Source organism: Choloepus didactylus, chromosome 5, assembly GCF_015220235.1.
Source record: "Choloepus didactylus isolate mChoDid1 chromosome 5, mChoDid1.pri, whole genome shotgun sequence".
In the NCBI taxonomy this organism is placed as follows: Eukaryota; Metazoa; Chordata; class Mammalia; order Pilosa; family Megalonychidae; genus Choloepus; species Choloepus didactylus.
Window position 1 is genome coordinate 92,725,988 of NC_051311.1, and position 17,831 is coordinate 92,743,818.

The following is a 17,831-nucleotide window of genomic DNA, read 5'->3' on the forward strand; positions in this document are numbered from 1 at the left end:
AGAGAACCTCTTCTGTTGCTCGGATGTGGCCTGTATGTCTAAGCCAACTCTGCAAATTAACTCACTACCCTCCCTTCTATGTGGGACATGACTCCCAGGGGTGTAAGTCTCCCTGGCAACATGGGACATGACTCCCAGGGATGAGCCTGGCCCTGGCATCATGGGATTGAGAAAGCCTTCTTGACCAAAAGGGGGAAACAAAATGTAACAAAGTAAAGTTTCAGTGGCTGAGAGATTTCAAATAGAATAGAGAGGTCATTCTGGAAGTTATTCTTAGGCATTATATAGATATTCCTTTTTAAGTTTCTAGTGTATTAGAATAGCCCAGAAGGAAATACCTGCAATTGTTGAATGGTAATGCAGTAGCCTTGATTCTTGATGATGATCGTAGAACTATATGTGTGACCATGTGATTGTGGAAACCTTGTGACTGACACTCCCTGGAACCAGTGTATGGGCAGATGAGTAATAAAATAAAGACAAAAAATACGTAAATAATAGGGGGTATCAGGGTATGGGATGTTTTGGGTGTTCATTTTTATTTTTTATATTATTTTTATGATTTTTGGAGGGGAGTAATGAAAATGTTCTAAAATTGTGGTGATGAATGCACAACTATACGATGATACTGTGAGCCACTGATTGTACACTTTGGATGGATTATATGGTGTGTGAGTATATCTCAATAAAATTGCATTTAAAAAATTCTTGTAAGGGAGGAGGAACATAAAATTTCAAAATTCTACCTATACCACTGTTGGATATGTTATAAAGTATTTTAAATATATTATTTAATTCAATGGACCATCCCTGTGAAATTGGGCTTTTTCTCCCATATGAGAGTTGAGGAAACTAAGGCTTTGATAAGATAAATGATATGCCTGAGACTACATGGGTAATGAGCAGAAAAGCTGAAATTAGTGCCTCTTAATTGTCATCATGTTCCACATCTCTCCCTATAAAATAAAAACCAAGTGTGGCTGCCACTCCTATTGGGAATGACCTATTTCTTCACTCACCTCCGAAGTCTCATGATTCAACAGAGTTAATATATTAGATACTACACTGGAGGTTTAGCAGAAATGATACAAATGCTTTAGACTATTCCTCACAGACTGTACTTTGTATTGACCCAGTAATTAAGAACATCATTCCTGTTCTTGGGGAAGCCGCTAAGCCTATTGCCAACAAAGGGTTCTATATGGAGCTTTCAACAATCTTGCCCAAGAAACTGAAGCCCAGCATGTTGTATGCCAGCTACCTTGGTCTGTGTGACAACCTCCAACAAAGAAATGAAGGCTGTGTATGTTGAGTTCTGCAATCACACAGCATCACGCGAGTATACCATGAAATGGGAAGCAACCAAAGGACTGATTGTGAAATATGCTTTCTGTTTGATGACTCAGAAGGCACTGTCTTGCCTTGTAGAGTCAGTTATGAGCATCATCTCACGGTATTGTGAATTAGCAGAAACAGTGCTTAACCACAGGTCCCAGCTGATGGGTGTTAAGGGAACAAAGTCTCCTTCACTTGCCCAGGTCATCCTCATGACTCTAAAGAAACCTGAGTTATGTGATTGTAAGATTTACTAAGCTAGAGTTAATTTTAAAGTTAACATTTCTCTCTTGTTTAATAGTTTTCACAGTGCACAGACAGAATAAAAGACCTGGAGAAACAGTTTATAAATCCTGAGGGTAAGAACAGAGCCCGCTTCCTTCCAGGGAAAGATATGACTCAAGAAGAAATGATCAAAAAATTGGATGAGGTAAACATTCTTTCTTACGACAGTATCTATTACGTCAGCAAAACCTTTTTGATATGGTTTCACAAATACCTATGGTACTGTTTCATGTTAGACAGACCTCTCCTTCATTATTCTAGCCATTAATGTATTGCTTTGCTTGTAATTTAGTAACAAAATCTAAGCTTGATTTAGACACTTGTCAAAAGAAGTAAAAATCCTGTGGTTTCAAAATGCCAGACACCTTTTTCCTCACTACCCAAATGTCTTAGTTTGCCATGCTGGTATGGCAAATACCACACAATGGTTAGCTTAAACAGCAAGCATTTATTGTCTCACAATTTTGACGGCTAGCAGTCCAACATCAAGGTCTCAATAGTACATGCTTTCTCCCTGAAGTGAAGTCTGTGGTGGTTTGGTGCTGGCTCACCATAAGCTTTGGGCTTCCTGGGCTTGCATCTCTGCCTCTCATCATGGTGAGCTCTCTCTCCTTGTGTCTGCTTCTCTGGTTTCTGCTGACTTCTGGTTTCTGCTGACTTAATGTGGATTAAGACCCATCCTGATTCAGTTGGCCACACTTTAATAATTACATCTTAAAAGGTCCTGTTTACAAATAGGCTCACAACTACAGAAACACGATTAAGATTAAGAATATGTTTTTTGTTGGGGGTAAATAATTCAGCTACCACACCAAAGGAGAAATTTTGGCCTCAGAGGAATGGCAACATGAAAGCTAGATGTTGCTGAGAAGGCCATACTGTACCATGGGGAAGAGGAACTCCCAGAGGTCTTTGGAAAGGTCTCAGAGCAAGGGAAGTTCTGAAGACCTTTCAAATGTATTTCAGCAACTCAAAAGCAGAGTGTCTCCATTGGGGGTGGGGGTAGGGAAGGGGGTGGGTAGACCAAGAAACAAACAGTTCTATTTAGGAAAGAAAATTTCGTCTTGCATGACATTTTTTCCTTCCTCTTGAAATTGTTTTCAACTGTAGCTGGAACTACAGCTGGCCCAGAAGGAGGAGAAGTTATTGGAGAAGGACTTCATCTATGAACAGGTCTCCCGTCTCACGGACAGGCTCTGCAGCAAAACTCAGGCCTGCAAGCAGGACACACTGCTCTTAGCCAAGAAGGTCTGTCTGAGACCCTGCCTTCTTTCTTCTGTCCATGCTCCTTTATTACCTTTCATTTTCCACAGACTTTTATTACTGAGAGAAGCACTGGAGAAGGAGGCTTTGTGACTATCAGAACATAAAAATGTAAAGGTGACTCTTACAGAATTGTCCAAAGTAAGTTTCAGTCTTGTAGCCTAAATTACTTAGTCTTATAGTGAGAAAACAAGCTTTTCAAAGACAGTGTTCAAGGACATTTATTCAATGTGACCATTGTTGCCTTTATATTTTATGCACAAAGTTACATCCTTTCTAGTTCCTTGTGATTGGAGGGATGATTCTGCCTCACTTTTCCAGTGGTCTGTACAGGAACTTCCTCAATTCAGAACTAGGCCTAAACCCAGAGGTGGAGGGGACATTGACAAGAACAGCAGTCACACAACACCCAGGCCCATTGCACCATGGGGTGGAGCCATCCCCAGGCCCCACTGGTGAGGAAAGACCAGTAACACGGAACTTTCTAATTTATTAAGCATAAGATATGGGGACTGCAGGTTCAGCAGAGTGGTGCTGGGACTTCTAGAAGCTGCACTACTATACCAGAAGCTACTAGGAGCAGCAAGGAGGTTAGTGGTTCCGAGGCCACAGGACCATGCACCATAGAGCAGTCAGAGGCTTCACGGCTCACCGGCCTGCGCCGCCCCTAGAATATCTGCTGATTTTTATAGCACAGAGATTTCAGTAAGTCACCAAGTAGTTAATGAGCACTTGCTATCTCCTACCCTCTATGCTAGGCTTGAGGGCAGAAGTGAAGAGAAAGGGACACGTCTCCCATGACATAGGAAGCTCACACCATCTGGTGGGGCAGAGAGTTAAGAAATAGATAATAGTAACACTCCTAAACCGGACTGTGGGCTCCTGAGGGCAGCAACCATTCCTCATTTTTCTTAGTTTCCTCAATGCCTAGCACATACTACATTCTTGAAAAATATTTGCGGATGAATAAGTAAACAATCAGTCCTGTTCTAGAAGCAGCTCTGGTACACTATATAAATGGGTGATTATGGTAAATCTTAGGCCTTCTTTACCATTTTTATTTAGCTTTTATGCTTCTGCTCTACTTCCACCAATAGACAGTGAACAGTCCAGTGGCAGCTGTGCAATACACAACTTACCTCATAAAATGAAAAATGCTAAGGCTTATTAGGCTGGTGAACTTTGCCTGAATTAGCATGTCCAATGTTACTTTAAATGTTGCCTGCCTTCTGCAAAATGAATTTCCCCTTCTTTGGGGGAAGTCATTTCTCACGGAGGGATTGTTTGTCCAAGCTAATGGCAGAGTCTCTTCTGAAATCGATTGACTGTTACGGTAGGGAAATGCAGCTAAGTGGCTCCTGCGACAATTTGCGTGGCCCAGAAGGCTCCAACATAGCTGAGAACTGTTCTAATGATTTCTGATCCCTTAACTTCCCACTTAAAATGATAATCTCCTCAGAGTAGGCAAAGCTGGAAAGAAAAAGGACTTTCAGATCCCTGATCTGTGATTTACCGATAATAGCGAGCAACTTTAGGCAAGATACCTAAATGATACAAAAAATCAGTTTCCTTATCTGTGAAATGGGTACAATATTAGCTAAAGCTGTTGCAAGCATTACATAGTCTAATACAGAAGTGGCCTAGCTCTTTGTGGGTGTGCAACACAAATGAATGTCTCCTCAAGTCTCTCACCTTTCCTAGATAGCTTATAGCTCCTATTGCAAGTTTTCCAAGAGAACAGATAATGGGGACTCTCAGCAAACATTTAGATTTAGAGCTAGAATAATACCAAACTTTTTTTGATTTACAGAAGAGAGGGGATGTTGGCTGGTTACACATACTGAGTGTGCACTGGCTGATTAACAAAATTTAAAAGAGATAATGATTCGCATTGAAGATTTAAATGGTAGTTATTTTATTCAGTGACTAAAAATTAGTTCAGTATAGAAGAGTTTTAAAAATTTATATTCCTTACTCCCTTAAGGAGACAAATTCTGCACATGAATAATCAGTCAATAAACTTTCAGAGGCAGGAAAATGTAGATGTACAGATATGGCCAGTGTATGCGCTTCAGGGGAGAAAGGCACTTGAGATCAGGTAGTTTTGGAACTCATTTTCATGTCCCAATTTACCCTTGTTCAAAAGACTGAAGAATGAAATAGACTGAGAATTCATTCATTCCTTCATTCAACAAACAATTTTAATCTTGTTCGGTGCTCCCAATGTTCTAAACACCATCCTGGGTACTGGGAAGATGGTGATGAATAAAACAAATAGTGCTTGTCTTCATGAAGAGTATCTTCCTGTGGTATGACAGACTCTAAACAAATAGCCAAATACATATATAATATCATGTCAGTACTGAAACAGTATATGAAGAAAAATAAAGCAAGGGAAGGGGATAGAGAGTGTTGGTAGATGGGAGAAACACTCAACTGCCCCACCATGGCTATGGCCACACTAAAAGGCTGTGCTGCAGGCCAGAAATCATCCAGGAATCACAATTCCAATTTGAATACTTTTCTGCCTCTTGAAGCCATTTTTTCCTACTAGTATGATCTTTTGAACTCTATTGATTGCTAAACAGTCAATATGAAATGGGTAAGAAAAAAAAAACACTTATACATCGTATTCCGAATTATTGGCCAAATTTTCCCCAGCTTAGCTCATGCTTGCTTATGACGTAAAAATGATGCATCAGGAATTATGATCAACAATACAAACATGTTGAGGTCAGAATTTCCATTAAAAATTATTTCAGATGCAGGACATCTGCTGATTTTCTTATATAAGCAAAGAGTAACTTCTGAATTCAGATTTCATTCTAATGGATATTTACCCTGGATAAGTGACAAACTAATAACATGGAAAAATTGGGCCAGAACTTGGACCTCATGAACTCCTTCTCCTCTCCTGATCACCTCTTAAAAATAAAGACATTACTATGCCCCTCAGTGCTATCCACATTGAAATCCAATAGCTAGATGAACAAGTTTCTTTCCTTTCTTTCTTTTGTCCTTATTTGCAAAACCAGTGTGTTGGGCTCAGTCTCTGAAGTCTCTTCCAGTTCTTATTGTCTATGTATTCCCATGTAAATCCTCCTTTCTTCGGGCAAGAATGTTCCCACCATTATAGACAGCCAGCACCCTGATATTTTCTTCAAGTCTTCATGGAATATTTACATAGGCTAAGACTTGGGCTCTTTAATTCTAGATGAATGGCTATCAGAAAAGGATCAAAGATGCAACTGAAAAAATGATGGCTCTTGTTGCTGAGCTGTCTATGAAACAAGCTCTGGCCATTGAACTCCAAAAGGAAGTCAGGGAGAAAGAAGAATTCATCATCTCTTGCAATTCCAGGCTAGAAAAGGGCCTGCCACTCAATAAAGATATTGAGAGAGAATGGTTGAAGGTACTTCGAGATGAAGAAATATACACATTGGCCATTGCTGAAAGGTCTCGGGTAAGTTTTGGCTCCTGTATTTGTAAACTGTGGTAGGAAGGGTTATTTTCAGAAGTGTCATTCCTTCAAAACGTTATGTTAAAAATTTCCTACTCTACCACACATGTCCCCCACAGCCATTAGGAGGAAGCTTGTTTTTTAAAGATGTTATGTAAACAAATCAAAGTACAGTAGTCCAAAGTGCCCCAACATTCCCTGGAGAATGCTTGGCAAGCACCAAGTCCCACGCCACAGTCCTACATCCTCTGGGCTGATGTGGGTGAACACTCTGGCCTCCCACTGGCATTGTGCTAACAGGGCTGGCATTAGTTTTATCCATGGGCCTCCAATCTCCATCCTTGCCCCCCTGTTCAGACCACACTCGATTCTTCCATGTCCATTTGCTGTGGCCTCCACAGCTTATTGTGAGGCCTCCAGCCATGTTATGGTTGCCACAGTCTTCCTCCGACACCACACCTGGGGCCTAAGTCTAGGTTCATCACTGGCACCACCCTCAAGTTGGGTGCCCGGTTCTTCTGCCTAGCCCCATGACCTTTCAGTATTCCTAGAATGGAATCAAGCCTCTTCCCAAGGTGACTAGATCCTGGGGACCTACAACTCACTCAGATTATCAAGTGGTTGTGCCCAAAGGGTTCACCATTTACTCACTAACCCAAGAAAAATGTGCATTCCAGTGGACAACAGGGACTGGATTGTTATTCCCTGACTGCCTGGGACTACACTTTTAAGGGCATTCAAATTTTACCTATGGTGTCCTGGCTATCAATTATCTGACTCCATTATTCAGAGTTCTTTTTATAGCTGTAAAAGATTCTCAGAGGCACAGGCAGAATCTCAAGGGCCTTGAGGCTCAAAGCAAGCTTCTGACCACTTCTCTAGATCTACTTTATTACTTACTTTTGTAACATTTGCTCACCAATGACTTACCAAAGGAAATATGTTGTCCTCTCTTGATCAAAAACATGTCAATATTAGTTTTTTAAGGAAGAGACTGGGAATGGTATATAGTCAACTTAGAACCCACCATGCAGTTTCTGGTAAACCCTAAAACCTAGGAACAGTATGGTGCTTGCGTAACTGGGTCCATTCCCATGAGATGCAAGCTGTGTATGTCTGGGGTCTCCACCCTTCTAACCTTATTTCCCTTTGAGTGTATCAGCCAGCACAGCCTAAGGCTGCTCAGACCCAGCTGGGTCTGCTGGGACCTGGAGGATGAAGTAACTTCACCAGAATTTTCAGAAAATTGAAAAGAAAATATCATTCTTTGCAGGAGTTCTCAGAGGCAGATAATCGCCAGCTGCCGAATGGTGTTTACACAACTGCAGAGCAACGTCCAAATGCCTACATCCCAGAAGCAGATGCCACTCTGCCTTTGCCAAAACCATATGGTGCTTTGGCTCCTTTTAAGCCCAGTGAGCCTGGGGCCAACATGCGGCACATAAGGAAACCTGTTATAAAGCCAATTGAAATCTGAATATGGGAACCAATCCAGGTTTCCCAAGAGGAGGACTTCAACAAGGCTTCATGCGCCCACAACTGGAAAATGTGAGCATAATTCTCAATTGCAAATAACGTACCCACAACTAATCAACAATGGAACACAGCAATCACTTTCTTTACACCTACCAACTACTATATTTTACATGAAGTTGAGTAGGACATAGAATTGTCCTACAATTATGTCAAAGCATATCTGAATTTCTCATTTTCTTTTTCACCCTGTATGTTGACTATCATTCAGAAACATAGCAGGCAAGATACTGTAAAGATGCAATGAAAATAAAGGAGTTTTCAATGAAATACAGACACTGGCAGAATGATTCTTTTTTTAAAAAAAAAAAAAATGCTGTTCAATAGACTAATTTTAAAGAGACAGTATTCTTTGAAAAAAAAAAAAAATAGCCCAACTATCACAGAGGCATAATTCTCTTTGTTGCATAAGAAGTTTCATTTGAACTTAATGTTGGCAGATCTAAATCATGTAAAAAGTAGTAGCGTAGTGAAGTGTATCAAATTTAATGTTAGGTGATTGTTTTTAAAAGTGAAAAATCCTATTGCTGCAAAAAGAATTATTCCCTAATTTATATTTCTTATAAATCCAGAGTTTTCACAATATTATCTGCAAATAAACTCATGAAGAGTTTAGCTTAAGTTCCAATACCAGATTTTTCAAAATCTCAGAGAAAATAGTTATAGCTCTGCATGTGAGGACAAAGAATTGAAAATGAGGATTATTTTATTGCTCTTATTTTAATTACATTTCCTTTACTACTATATTTTCTTAATTATTACTAGTCTACATGTTTTCTCATATATGAGAATACACAAATGGACTTGAAACCTGTGATTTTATATTCGCTAATATTCTAACACTCTTAGTTTCTCATATTTGTAGCAGTTATGAATTTTATTTCACAACTCTGGGAGTGTTAAATATCACATCCCTTTATTTTATGAAACCAAACATCTGTTCCAAGCCCCCATCCTGCCATATGGGAGGAAAATTTAATCTCTTTCTTAGTCTGTGAGTGCTGAATCTAACCTGATTGTTGTGAAGTCATTTGTTATAAAGCACTTATCCGGGAGTGCCTATGATAAGCCTAATGCTGTACAAACTTTTTTCAATAAAAAGAACTGCATACTTATGCACAGTTCCTAGGTTGTAGGAACTAGTAACCTCATTAGGAGTTAAAAAAAAATGTACACATAAACGAACGACATAAGAATGGGGAAAAAAAATAGTTTAAACAACCACAAAGGGATGGACGCTCAACTACTACAGTAAGTTGCACAAATTAGTAAGTGCTACTGGTGCAGAAGAGGAAGGTGCCACAGAGTGCTGGAATGGCTGGGATCACGGTCAGATTGAACTTTTTAATTGGCTCTTCAGCATGAATAGGATTTTAATAGATGGAGAGTGGCTTCTGGGTGACGGGAAACAGCCTGAGCAAGGCTAGGATGTAAGATGACAAAAGCTGGGTTCAAGGAGCAGTGAACCGGCCTGGTTCGAAAAGAATGTTCATCATGGGGAATCGTATAAGATAAGGCTGGGATGGGAGGCTTTGAATGTCAAGGAGTTTGAGTTTTATTCTGTGATAAATGGGAAATTATTGAAGGATTATGAGGCATAACAGGTTCCAACTGGTGTTTATTTAGAATCTGTGATGGATGAGTTGGACCTGAGGAAGCAACTGAAACAATCCAGGTGTGAAAATAAAAGGGAAGGGAATGAAAGATAATGAGCTTGACCAAAAAATGAAATTCTATAGAAGACAATCTTTAGAATACAATGATGATTTTAGAAAAGATGTTTTGGATTATGATTCCAGCCAGTGTTATTTAAAATCATTAAGATCTCACAAGTTCAATAAGGGAAACAGTGGAAAAAGAGAAAAACAAAAGCTGATCTTGGGCAGTCACTGTGTTTATGGGTCAGAATGAAGTCATTGTAGAAGAGAGAAAAAAAGAAAGATGGGAGAACTAGTTAGGTGTCATGGGGCCATTGGAGGAGCATGTTCATGGACTCATGATTCCTGGCTGGAATAAAAGAACAGGAAGAGTCAGGCCAAAACTTTCAGTACTTTTTTTTTTTTTAATGACAAGATGTTATTAAATCAAACTGTTATAAATATTCTTTAGAAACTAATAAATTAAATACAGGTTCTATCTAAACCATGACAAAGGCAAATCCTACTCCAAATACTGCATATACAAATTACTGTATGTTACAAATTATTCTATACTGGAAATAGAAGATTTGATTTACTCCAAATTCAATATTTTAACAAGTGTTCTCTATCCAAATAGAGTTCTTATGTAACATTTTACTTTTTCTGTTTGCAAATATGTTCTTTATTTACAAAGACACATCTAGTGTTTGCTTTTCTAAGGACTATTCCCTACATTTTTTTTAAGCATGTTTTATTTCAGAGTGCAATAAAAACCAGCTTTTTTCCAATTCAGCCCCTGGAAAAGGTCTCAGAAGACCATCTTTTTATGCCTCTGTGGACTGTTTATCATTTCTCCACACTTGACTGCTCATCTGCTCTTCAAAATTGGGATGAGGTACAGCAGTTTAGTTCTGCCTGAACAAGTACCAAGCTGAAACTCAGACAGCTCAAGAATACATTCTGATTTTGGTCACCAATTTTAAATATTGCTAAAGAATTCTCAACACCAGTGGGCTAATGAGCTAGACTAAAATACTGGAATTTAATTAATTAAATTAATTGCAATGGCTCTTTTATAAGCCTAAAAGCATTGTGGTATGTTTCAGAGCTGCCTCCCCTACAAATTTTGCATCCAAATTGTCATGTCCTTCAAAAGCATACAGAGCTGGAAAAAAAGAAAAAAGAAAAGAGTTACTGTGAAGCCATGGAACATTTATAACTTTGTGTCCTCAATTCTAGTCGAAATCATAATTATTTTATATTTTAATAAAACACATTCTGAGAACATGTTAAAAGTTGTTAAATCTCTGCATTGAGAAAGGGATTTGCATCAACCAAATGGGCTTTGAACACTTTTAAAATTTCAAGTTGGTGATTATTCCTTTGGTAATTTACTCTAGGTAGTAAACTGTGTATTGCTAATTAAAGCCAATTGCAGTAAGGACCTACTTATAAGTGGGGTTATTTGGGAATGAAAAACATCCACAGAAGGGAACAGGGAATGATTAATATGTCAAGGGAAAAGCACCAAAACCCTGAAAACAGGGTTGAATTACCTTGATTGGAAGACTCTATGTTAGTCAGTATTTCAACGAAGTAGTTCAGAGGCAAAAATTCTACACTGAGTAATGACTTGTCAATCACAGAATGCCGAGGCTAAAAGGGAAACCCCTCTGGTATTAGTTGATTCTTCAAAACAAGCACAAATTCAAAGAAAGTGATAAGATCTACAACTGCTGCACATGTGGGTATGTTGAAATGTGCAAATAGGACCCAAAAAGACTTAGATTGGCTGTGTTTTCAAACAGACTCACTTGTTTCTTATAGTTCTGAAGCAGTTTCTTCACATGGTTCCGTGAAATAAGGTTAGAACTCATAGGATGATCCCAAAGTCGACAGATCTTCTGACCAATAAGCTATTATTATGCAATAGGAAAATACATAAAGGAGATTATATCTCACAGTGCATTAAATACACTCACCTTATATCTATTCATAATTTTAAAATTATTATTCCACAGTAGCTACCTAGTGTAAAAGGCACTTTATGGTTAATAGACCCTTGGAGAAAAGCCATGTTCCTATGAGATATACTTCTGAATTTTGAATAAATACTCCCTCAACTCCTACCCTGAGGAAGGGAGTTTATATGTTATTGATGCCAAATTCTTTTCTGCAATGAAGTTTGTCTGCTATTCTTCAAACTGGGGTTTGGTATGTCAGCCCTAAGTGAAGTTCTGCTAGGAAGCTAAGGTAGTAAGCATTTTTATATTAGTAAGCATTTTTATATTAGCAGAACTTCTCTGCCAGTGTATTCGCCAGAAAACTTTAATTCCCTAAGGATGGGGGGGGGCAAAAAATCAAATTTGGAGACCAAACTAAATGTTTAGCAACAACTTCCGAAGATATCTAGCCGTGGACAATCTGCCACTGAGGCAAGGAACCATCACAAAGCAAGATGATTAGGTTCAGAAAGGCAACTGACATCCCTTAGCGGGAAGATCATGCCAAAAATCCAAGTGCTCAAGGTATGTGAACAGTGGGCTGAGCCTCTTAGGGTCAGGAAGTTCACAGAGTCAGAGGCTCGGAAAACCTTGCTCCGGAATTTCATATTTTCATAGTATTTCTGACTTGGAAAGCTAATAGTCCCCATAAAAACAAGGAGTGCCTTTATATCTCTTTCCCTCATGTCTCTCATTCCTTTGACCTGGGGATGTTTTCCTACTGTAGTGAAAACCACAGTAGAAGGAAATACAGTTCCAGAACCTTCTGATCTCACCCGTATTTAAATGTCTTATCGCTTTAAATGGCAAACACACGTTTCCCCTCTGCTCTCCTCAAGCTCACAGCTGTAAATACTCTGTAAATACTAGTGGTTTCCTAAGGGGAGAAAGTGCCAATACAGTGCAAAGCCAGAGGAACAAGCATTTTGTAACCCCTGTGGGGAACAGCCAACAGACGGGTGGAGATGGATGGGATTTCTTGGAAAAGGGCTGAAAAGTGAAACAATTCAACTAACTTTAGCTCAGAGCAAGCAGATGCTCTTCGTCCAAGAAGCAATTGAAAGAGGCTCATCTAAAGCTTATGGAGAAAATAAAATATAATTCAGGATTACCGGGGGAAGCCGCCCAATGATGCTGAATTTTAATTTTTCATTCTTCTCTGTATTGTCCAGATCTACAAGAAAGTCAGAGATTGGCAAACAAAACAGGAATCTCCAATTTTAATACCTTAGCATTAATTCAGTGATTCATCCTGATAATACATATCCCAACCTTGTATTTTCCGGCTAATCTAACAACACTTGGGAAACTTTAGTTTGTTTCTCTCTAAATAAACAGGGGTTTTTAATGAAGCTGTTTCTAGATATCATGGAACATGGTTATATAGCAGGCTACTGGTCACAAGCAATTTTGTGGACTAACAAAACATAAAGTACTTTGAGGAATGGCAAATGCTTCAATATATATTATATAAAATATACTATATAAAATATATTATATAAAAATACTACAGTTGAATGATTTAAGTGAGAGTGATCACAAAACAGACCTTATTTAAAGTTCAAATTCAAATAAACACTGCATTTCTCATGACTTTTGCTTGCATTTGAAGTCTAGCTTTGAGATGACAGAGTTAATTAGCTGGCAGTAAGCCATTTTATGACACTTTCTTGAGAAACAAGCCCATGGAGTCTCCTAGCCTCAAGTGACCTCATGTTCAGAAAAGGACTCTTAATAGCTGTATGTGGACTAAGAAGTAAAGAGGCTCTTTGGGACCTCTAGAAGGGCTAAGTCACTTTAAATTGATCCATTTAGGAAACAGGATGGTTACAGGAAATGAACTGTATTCACCAGGACTGGCTACATCACTTGTAGGCCCAGTGCAAAACGAAGATAAGGAGACCCTTGTTGAGATATGATTAAGAATTTCCACATGGCAACAGCAGAGCATTAAACCAAGCCTGGGCTCCTCTGAGTGCATCAGGGCCCCATGCAACTGCCCTGTCCACACCCAAGAAGCCAGCCCTGGTGGTGCTCAAGCTGGACCTAGCACCAGAGGCACAGGCAAAGCCTCTTACCTTTCATGAGCCTCGTGACAGCTGTTTCTGTGAGAAGCAGCACTCCATTATCAATGTAATGCAGCAGGTTATGCAAAGGCAGACAGCAGACACCAAGGACCGTGTGCAGAGTGTGAAAACCTAGGATGAGAAGTCCAGGAGAGTAAACATGGATAAACGTGGTCAGCAAGCATCCCCAGCCTTTCAGAGCAGTAAAAAGACGATGTTAAATAAAGCCCTCAGGTCAATGCTTGGCATCTAGAGCCAACTACATGTTCCTGAAAGACAAAGTCTGAGTTTTCTCCTTTGTAGGATCAAGACTAAATAGAGCTGGATATAAAGTAAGTTCCCAACTAGTATGTATTCCCTTCACTCTGTGTCCCATCCTAGGCAGAAAGAGGGCAAAGCCTGCTTAGTGAAAATTGGTTTTATACTTTGCAATTCCACAGTAAGTTGGCAACAGAGAACAATTAACAGAAGAGCTTCAAACTCTGTATATGCCCATGCTTAAAGGTTGATGACTGGTGGCAGGGGGAGGGGGTGGACCAGAAGGGGATGGTTTATAAAATGATTAAGAACAAAAAGAAAATCTTTCAGAAATTATAAACCTCAATCCCATATTATTAATGCCCTTTATATACCTGATCTCTGGGCATGCCCTAGAGAAAAGGTTTTTGGAGTCACCTGGACATAACCATAAAAAAGAAAGGAAGAAAATGGCATAGCCTGATAGCAATCTATAGGAATTCAGCAGAAAGTTAGGCACTCTCTCAAACTTAAGTTTCATGGGGAGGACTCCCCATAAATACTCACAAACCTAGAGCTCAAAGTATGGTTTTCATGCCAAAAAATAACAACAGACTACAAGGGAGAAGAAGATACCAGATCAGGTGCAACCAGAAAAGTTCTGTTGGAAAAGAAGAGATTTGAAGGGAGCTTTGAAGGATAAATACAATTCCTAAGGGTGGAATTGAGGCAAAGAAAGATATAATGAGTGGACACAGCGGAAAAAGCCAGGTTTGGAATGAGCAGACCTAGGCTAAAATCCTGCTGTGCTACTTAGCTGTAGGTAACTCAGCCTTTCTGAGCCTCAGTTTCTTCATCTCTAAAATAGAAACTGCCAGTACTTTCCCACAAGGCTGTACTGAGCACTAGAGCTAGGTCTATGAAGAGCCAAGCACTTGGTATAACAACAGCAACTAATACCAAACATGTACTGAGTACTCAGTCTGTGCACTGGCTCAATTGATCCTCAGACATAACACTATGATATGGGAACTACTAGATTCCCATTTCAGAGGTGAGAAAAACTGAGATTTACAGAAGCTAAGCAATTTGCTCAGGGTCACATAAGTAATAAGTAGTGGAGTTGATGTTTTAACCTGGGTAATCAGAATTTAGCCTGGCTTTTAACCATAACATTATCCCGCCTTGGTAACTGGTAGCTGAGTTAATGAAACAATATAAACAGACACCCAAAGGTGAGAAAGCAGGGAGCATGTTGAGAAAACATTACATGATTCAGATCAGCTGGAGCTTTGTTTGAGGATAAAGGAAAGATGAGAAGGTTGGAAAACTAAGTTTATTCATGCACCGGGCACTGAGGGATGAATGCCGCTTCCATAGACCGTAGATTCTGATGGGTGAGAGACTGGCAAACAAATAATCACAAAAATAAATATATATTTTTAAAATGTGACCAGTTCTATGAAGGAAAAGTGCAGGGTGCTATGAGAACATGTGACAGGGGTTGAGATCACAGCTTTATTTAAGAGAATGCTGAATAACAGCAAGTTCATTTCTTAGGAAACTTTGGGGAAGGTGAAAATTTTCGAGCAGGATAGAGAAACAATTTTCGAGTTTTACTTTTGGAATATTAATAAGGCAACAGGCAAAGAATAGATTGGGGTAACAGTTTGCTACAGGAAGACCTATTGTGTTAACCCACCAGGCAAGAGGTTATTAGGTCAACAATGAAAGACGAAAGAAGGGATGGGAGAAGCATGACAGTGTGCGCAGGGTTAGCAACTGATAGGATGTGGGTGGAGAATGAAGGAGAAGAATCATAGCCTAATTATAGGAGTTCACACGACAGAGGAATGGTACCCAAAGAGCAGGGGCTTAGATTCAGAGAAATCATGTAATTTTTTTCTCTCTGAGTAGATGAATCATGAGCAGCGGGACAGTCTTAGATCCTGGCAACATCAACGGTCAGATAAAGTGCAAATTCTGCCCACAAGCACTTGTTAATTGGCTGACACCAGGATGAGTCCAGTTCATCTTCCCTGAATCCAAATAAATAGTGATTTTACTAGCTAATCAGCAGCATGAGATTTTCCAAATGGATTTGTTTTGGAAATTCCTACCAGGACTAAAAAGTTAAGAAAGTATTTCTGAAGAAAAATTTATAATAGATTATTGATCCCTTAATTTTTCTGGACTCAAAATTCTTTCTTCAGCCCCATGGCCATGTCCTAAGGGTCCCTGGATGACCCCTCCTGCTGTATACCTGGAGCACAGTCCCAGATTCAATGGCCAATTCTTGGCCTCCTCTCTGTGTATCAGCTCTGAGCAACAGAGCAAATTGGCTAAAATTGGGCACCAATTCTGAATGAGAGCACTTTTCCATTCAGCTGCAGTCCTCGTCCTCCAGGGCCTCATTTAGCCAGTGAGAGGAACACAGGTTCCTTTTAAATAGCAAATGCTCCAGCTCTAGGCCATGACTTCCTTTTTGTGGTCCTTATTCCCCTTTTTTTCTTGAACCCATTCAAATCACAGATTTCTGACACTTGGAACTAACAAGAGAGTCCTCACTAGTCCAGTAGGCCTGGAAAGCAAGCACCCTTACAGATCTACACATACAAATACCTTGTATTTATATACACATGTGCAAACTCACAAAAGATCCAGGGTCACTTACCTCTTCCTCACCTCTGTTTTCACATCACATGAGGGAAATAAACATATAAGAGATAAAGAAAGAGAGAGATGTATTTCTTCCTTATTTGACCCATGGACATATGCCATTAAGTCTACTCTAATAATAATTCTCAGTCAGTATGGATAACATTTCTCCTTATCTCTGTGAAGGAATGAAGAGTTCTATAGAAAGTGGACTTCTGTGATCTTCCAGGTATAATACTATCCCCAGTTAAGTCAGTCTCATTTCTTAACAAATGGGCTACAAACTGTCAATCCATTCCCCTACCAATCTTTTGTGTTAATGACTAACAAGAATTAAGCCAAAAAGCCATAAACAGTTTTCATCAAATCCCCTCACTCTTTCTAGAGGGCATCTCACAATTCATATTCCATTGGAATAACTGAAAACCATCCATTCTCCTCACAAATGGTTACTTTCAGATTCTTACAAAGTCAGCAGAAACTCCTGTTTATGCCTCCACCTACAAACAGACCTTATGAAATAAGGTATCTGGATGGAGGAATCAGGAAGGATTCTTAACTGTACCACATACCTAAAAAAAGCAGTGACGTGGAGATGTGCTGTGGGGATTCTCTGGGCCCCAAAAAGTCAATGTTTCAACATCTACTAATGCAACTGGAATATAAAATTCAAACAGCAACACAGAATAGTAGTTAAAAGCACAGATTTTGGATCATACTGCCTGGATTTGAAAGCTGGGTCTGTAACTTAAAAGCTATGTGAAAGTAAGCAGGCGACTTAACCTTTCTGTGCCTTGGTTTCACCATCTATAAAATGGGAATAATATTAGCTGGAATCATACCGAAGTTCCATTTTCATTGGTCAAAAACTGATTGGATATTGGCAATTTAATATGGTTCAATCTAAGATCCTACCACTTAGATTGTTATGAAAATTATATGTTTTAATTTACTTGAAGTACTTGGAAGAGGATCCTGGCACAAGATGGACACCATATAAGTGTTGGCTTGAAACGTAATGAAGGAAGGAATGATGGAGAGATGTATGAATGAATGTATTAAATAAAACCATCTGATATATATTATGCAGTGTTAGATAACATATAGTTTAACACTAATCAGGTAGATTGTATCAAAGAGAAGCTTATTTATTTCTTAAAATGAATACGGATTTATATGTATATCTTCCCAACTAGACTCTTGTTAATTTTTGTAACCACTTTAATTTTTAGTACAGCACCTCACACATAATAGTTATTCAACAAACGTTTGTTGATGGAATGACCAAATGACCAAATTAAATTAATTATTATATACACATGTTCCCAGGGCTGCTTTGGGGCCTCACTTG

At 39.2% G+C, this 17,831-nt stretch overlaps 2 protein-coding genes across 7 annotated transcripts in view; one reads left to right on the top strand and one right to left on the bottom strand.

Annotated features, from left to right (window-relative positions):
* Nucleotides 1-8,150, top strand: part of CCDC146 (coiled-coil domain containing 146) — a 170,109-nt gene extending 161,959 nt beyond the window's left edge. For all 3 annotated transcript variants that reach the window (XM_037836488.1, XM_037836489.1, XM_037836490.1), the window contains 4 exons: nt 1,637-1,765; nt 2,731-2,868; nt 6,098-6,346; nt 7,617-8,150. In XM_037836488.1, coding sequence (XP_037692416.1) covers nt 1,637-1,765; nt 2,731-2,868; nt 6,098-6,346; nt 7,617-7,820 — 720 coding nt within the window. In that variant the 3' untranslated portion in view covers nt 7,821-8,150. The remainder of the gene's footprint in view (nt 1-1,636; nt 1,766-2,730; nt 2,869-6,097; nt 6,347-7,616) is intronic.
* A 1,151-nt stretch (nt 8,151-9,301) lies between these two features.
* Nucleotides 9,302-17,831, bottom strand: part of LOC119534302 (gamma-secretase activating protein) — a 120,564-nt gene continuing 112,034 nt past the window's right edge. Inside the window, exons 26-30 of one of the 4 annotated variants that reach the window (XM_037836493.1) lie at nt 13,598-13,717; nt 12,632-12,693; nt 11,331-11,432; nt 11,073-11,172; nt 9,312-10,681 (exon numbers count right to left, since the gene is read on the bottom strand). In XM_037836493.1, coding sequence (XP_037692421.1) covers nt 10,590-10,681; nt 11,073-11,172; nt 11,331-11,432; nt 12,632-12,693; nt 13,598-13,717 — 476 coding nt within the window. In that variant the 3' untranslated portion in view covers nt 9,312-10,589. Of the gene's footprint in view, nt 10,682-11,072; nt 11,173-11,330; nt 11,433-12,631; nt 12,694-13,597; nt 13,718-16,496; nt 16,510-17,052; nt 17,136-17,831 lie in introns of those variants that run through there. The other 3 variants (XM_037836492.1, XM_037836494.1, XM_037836495.1) reach the window with 3 other exon arrangements.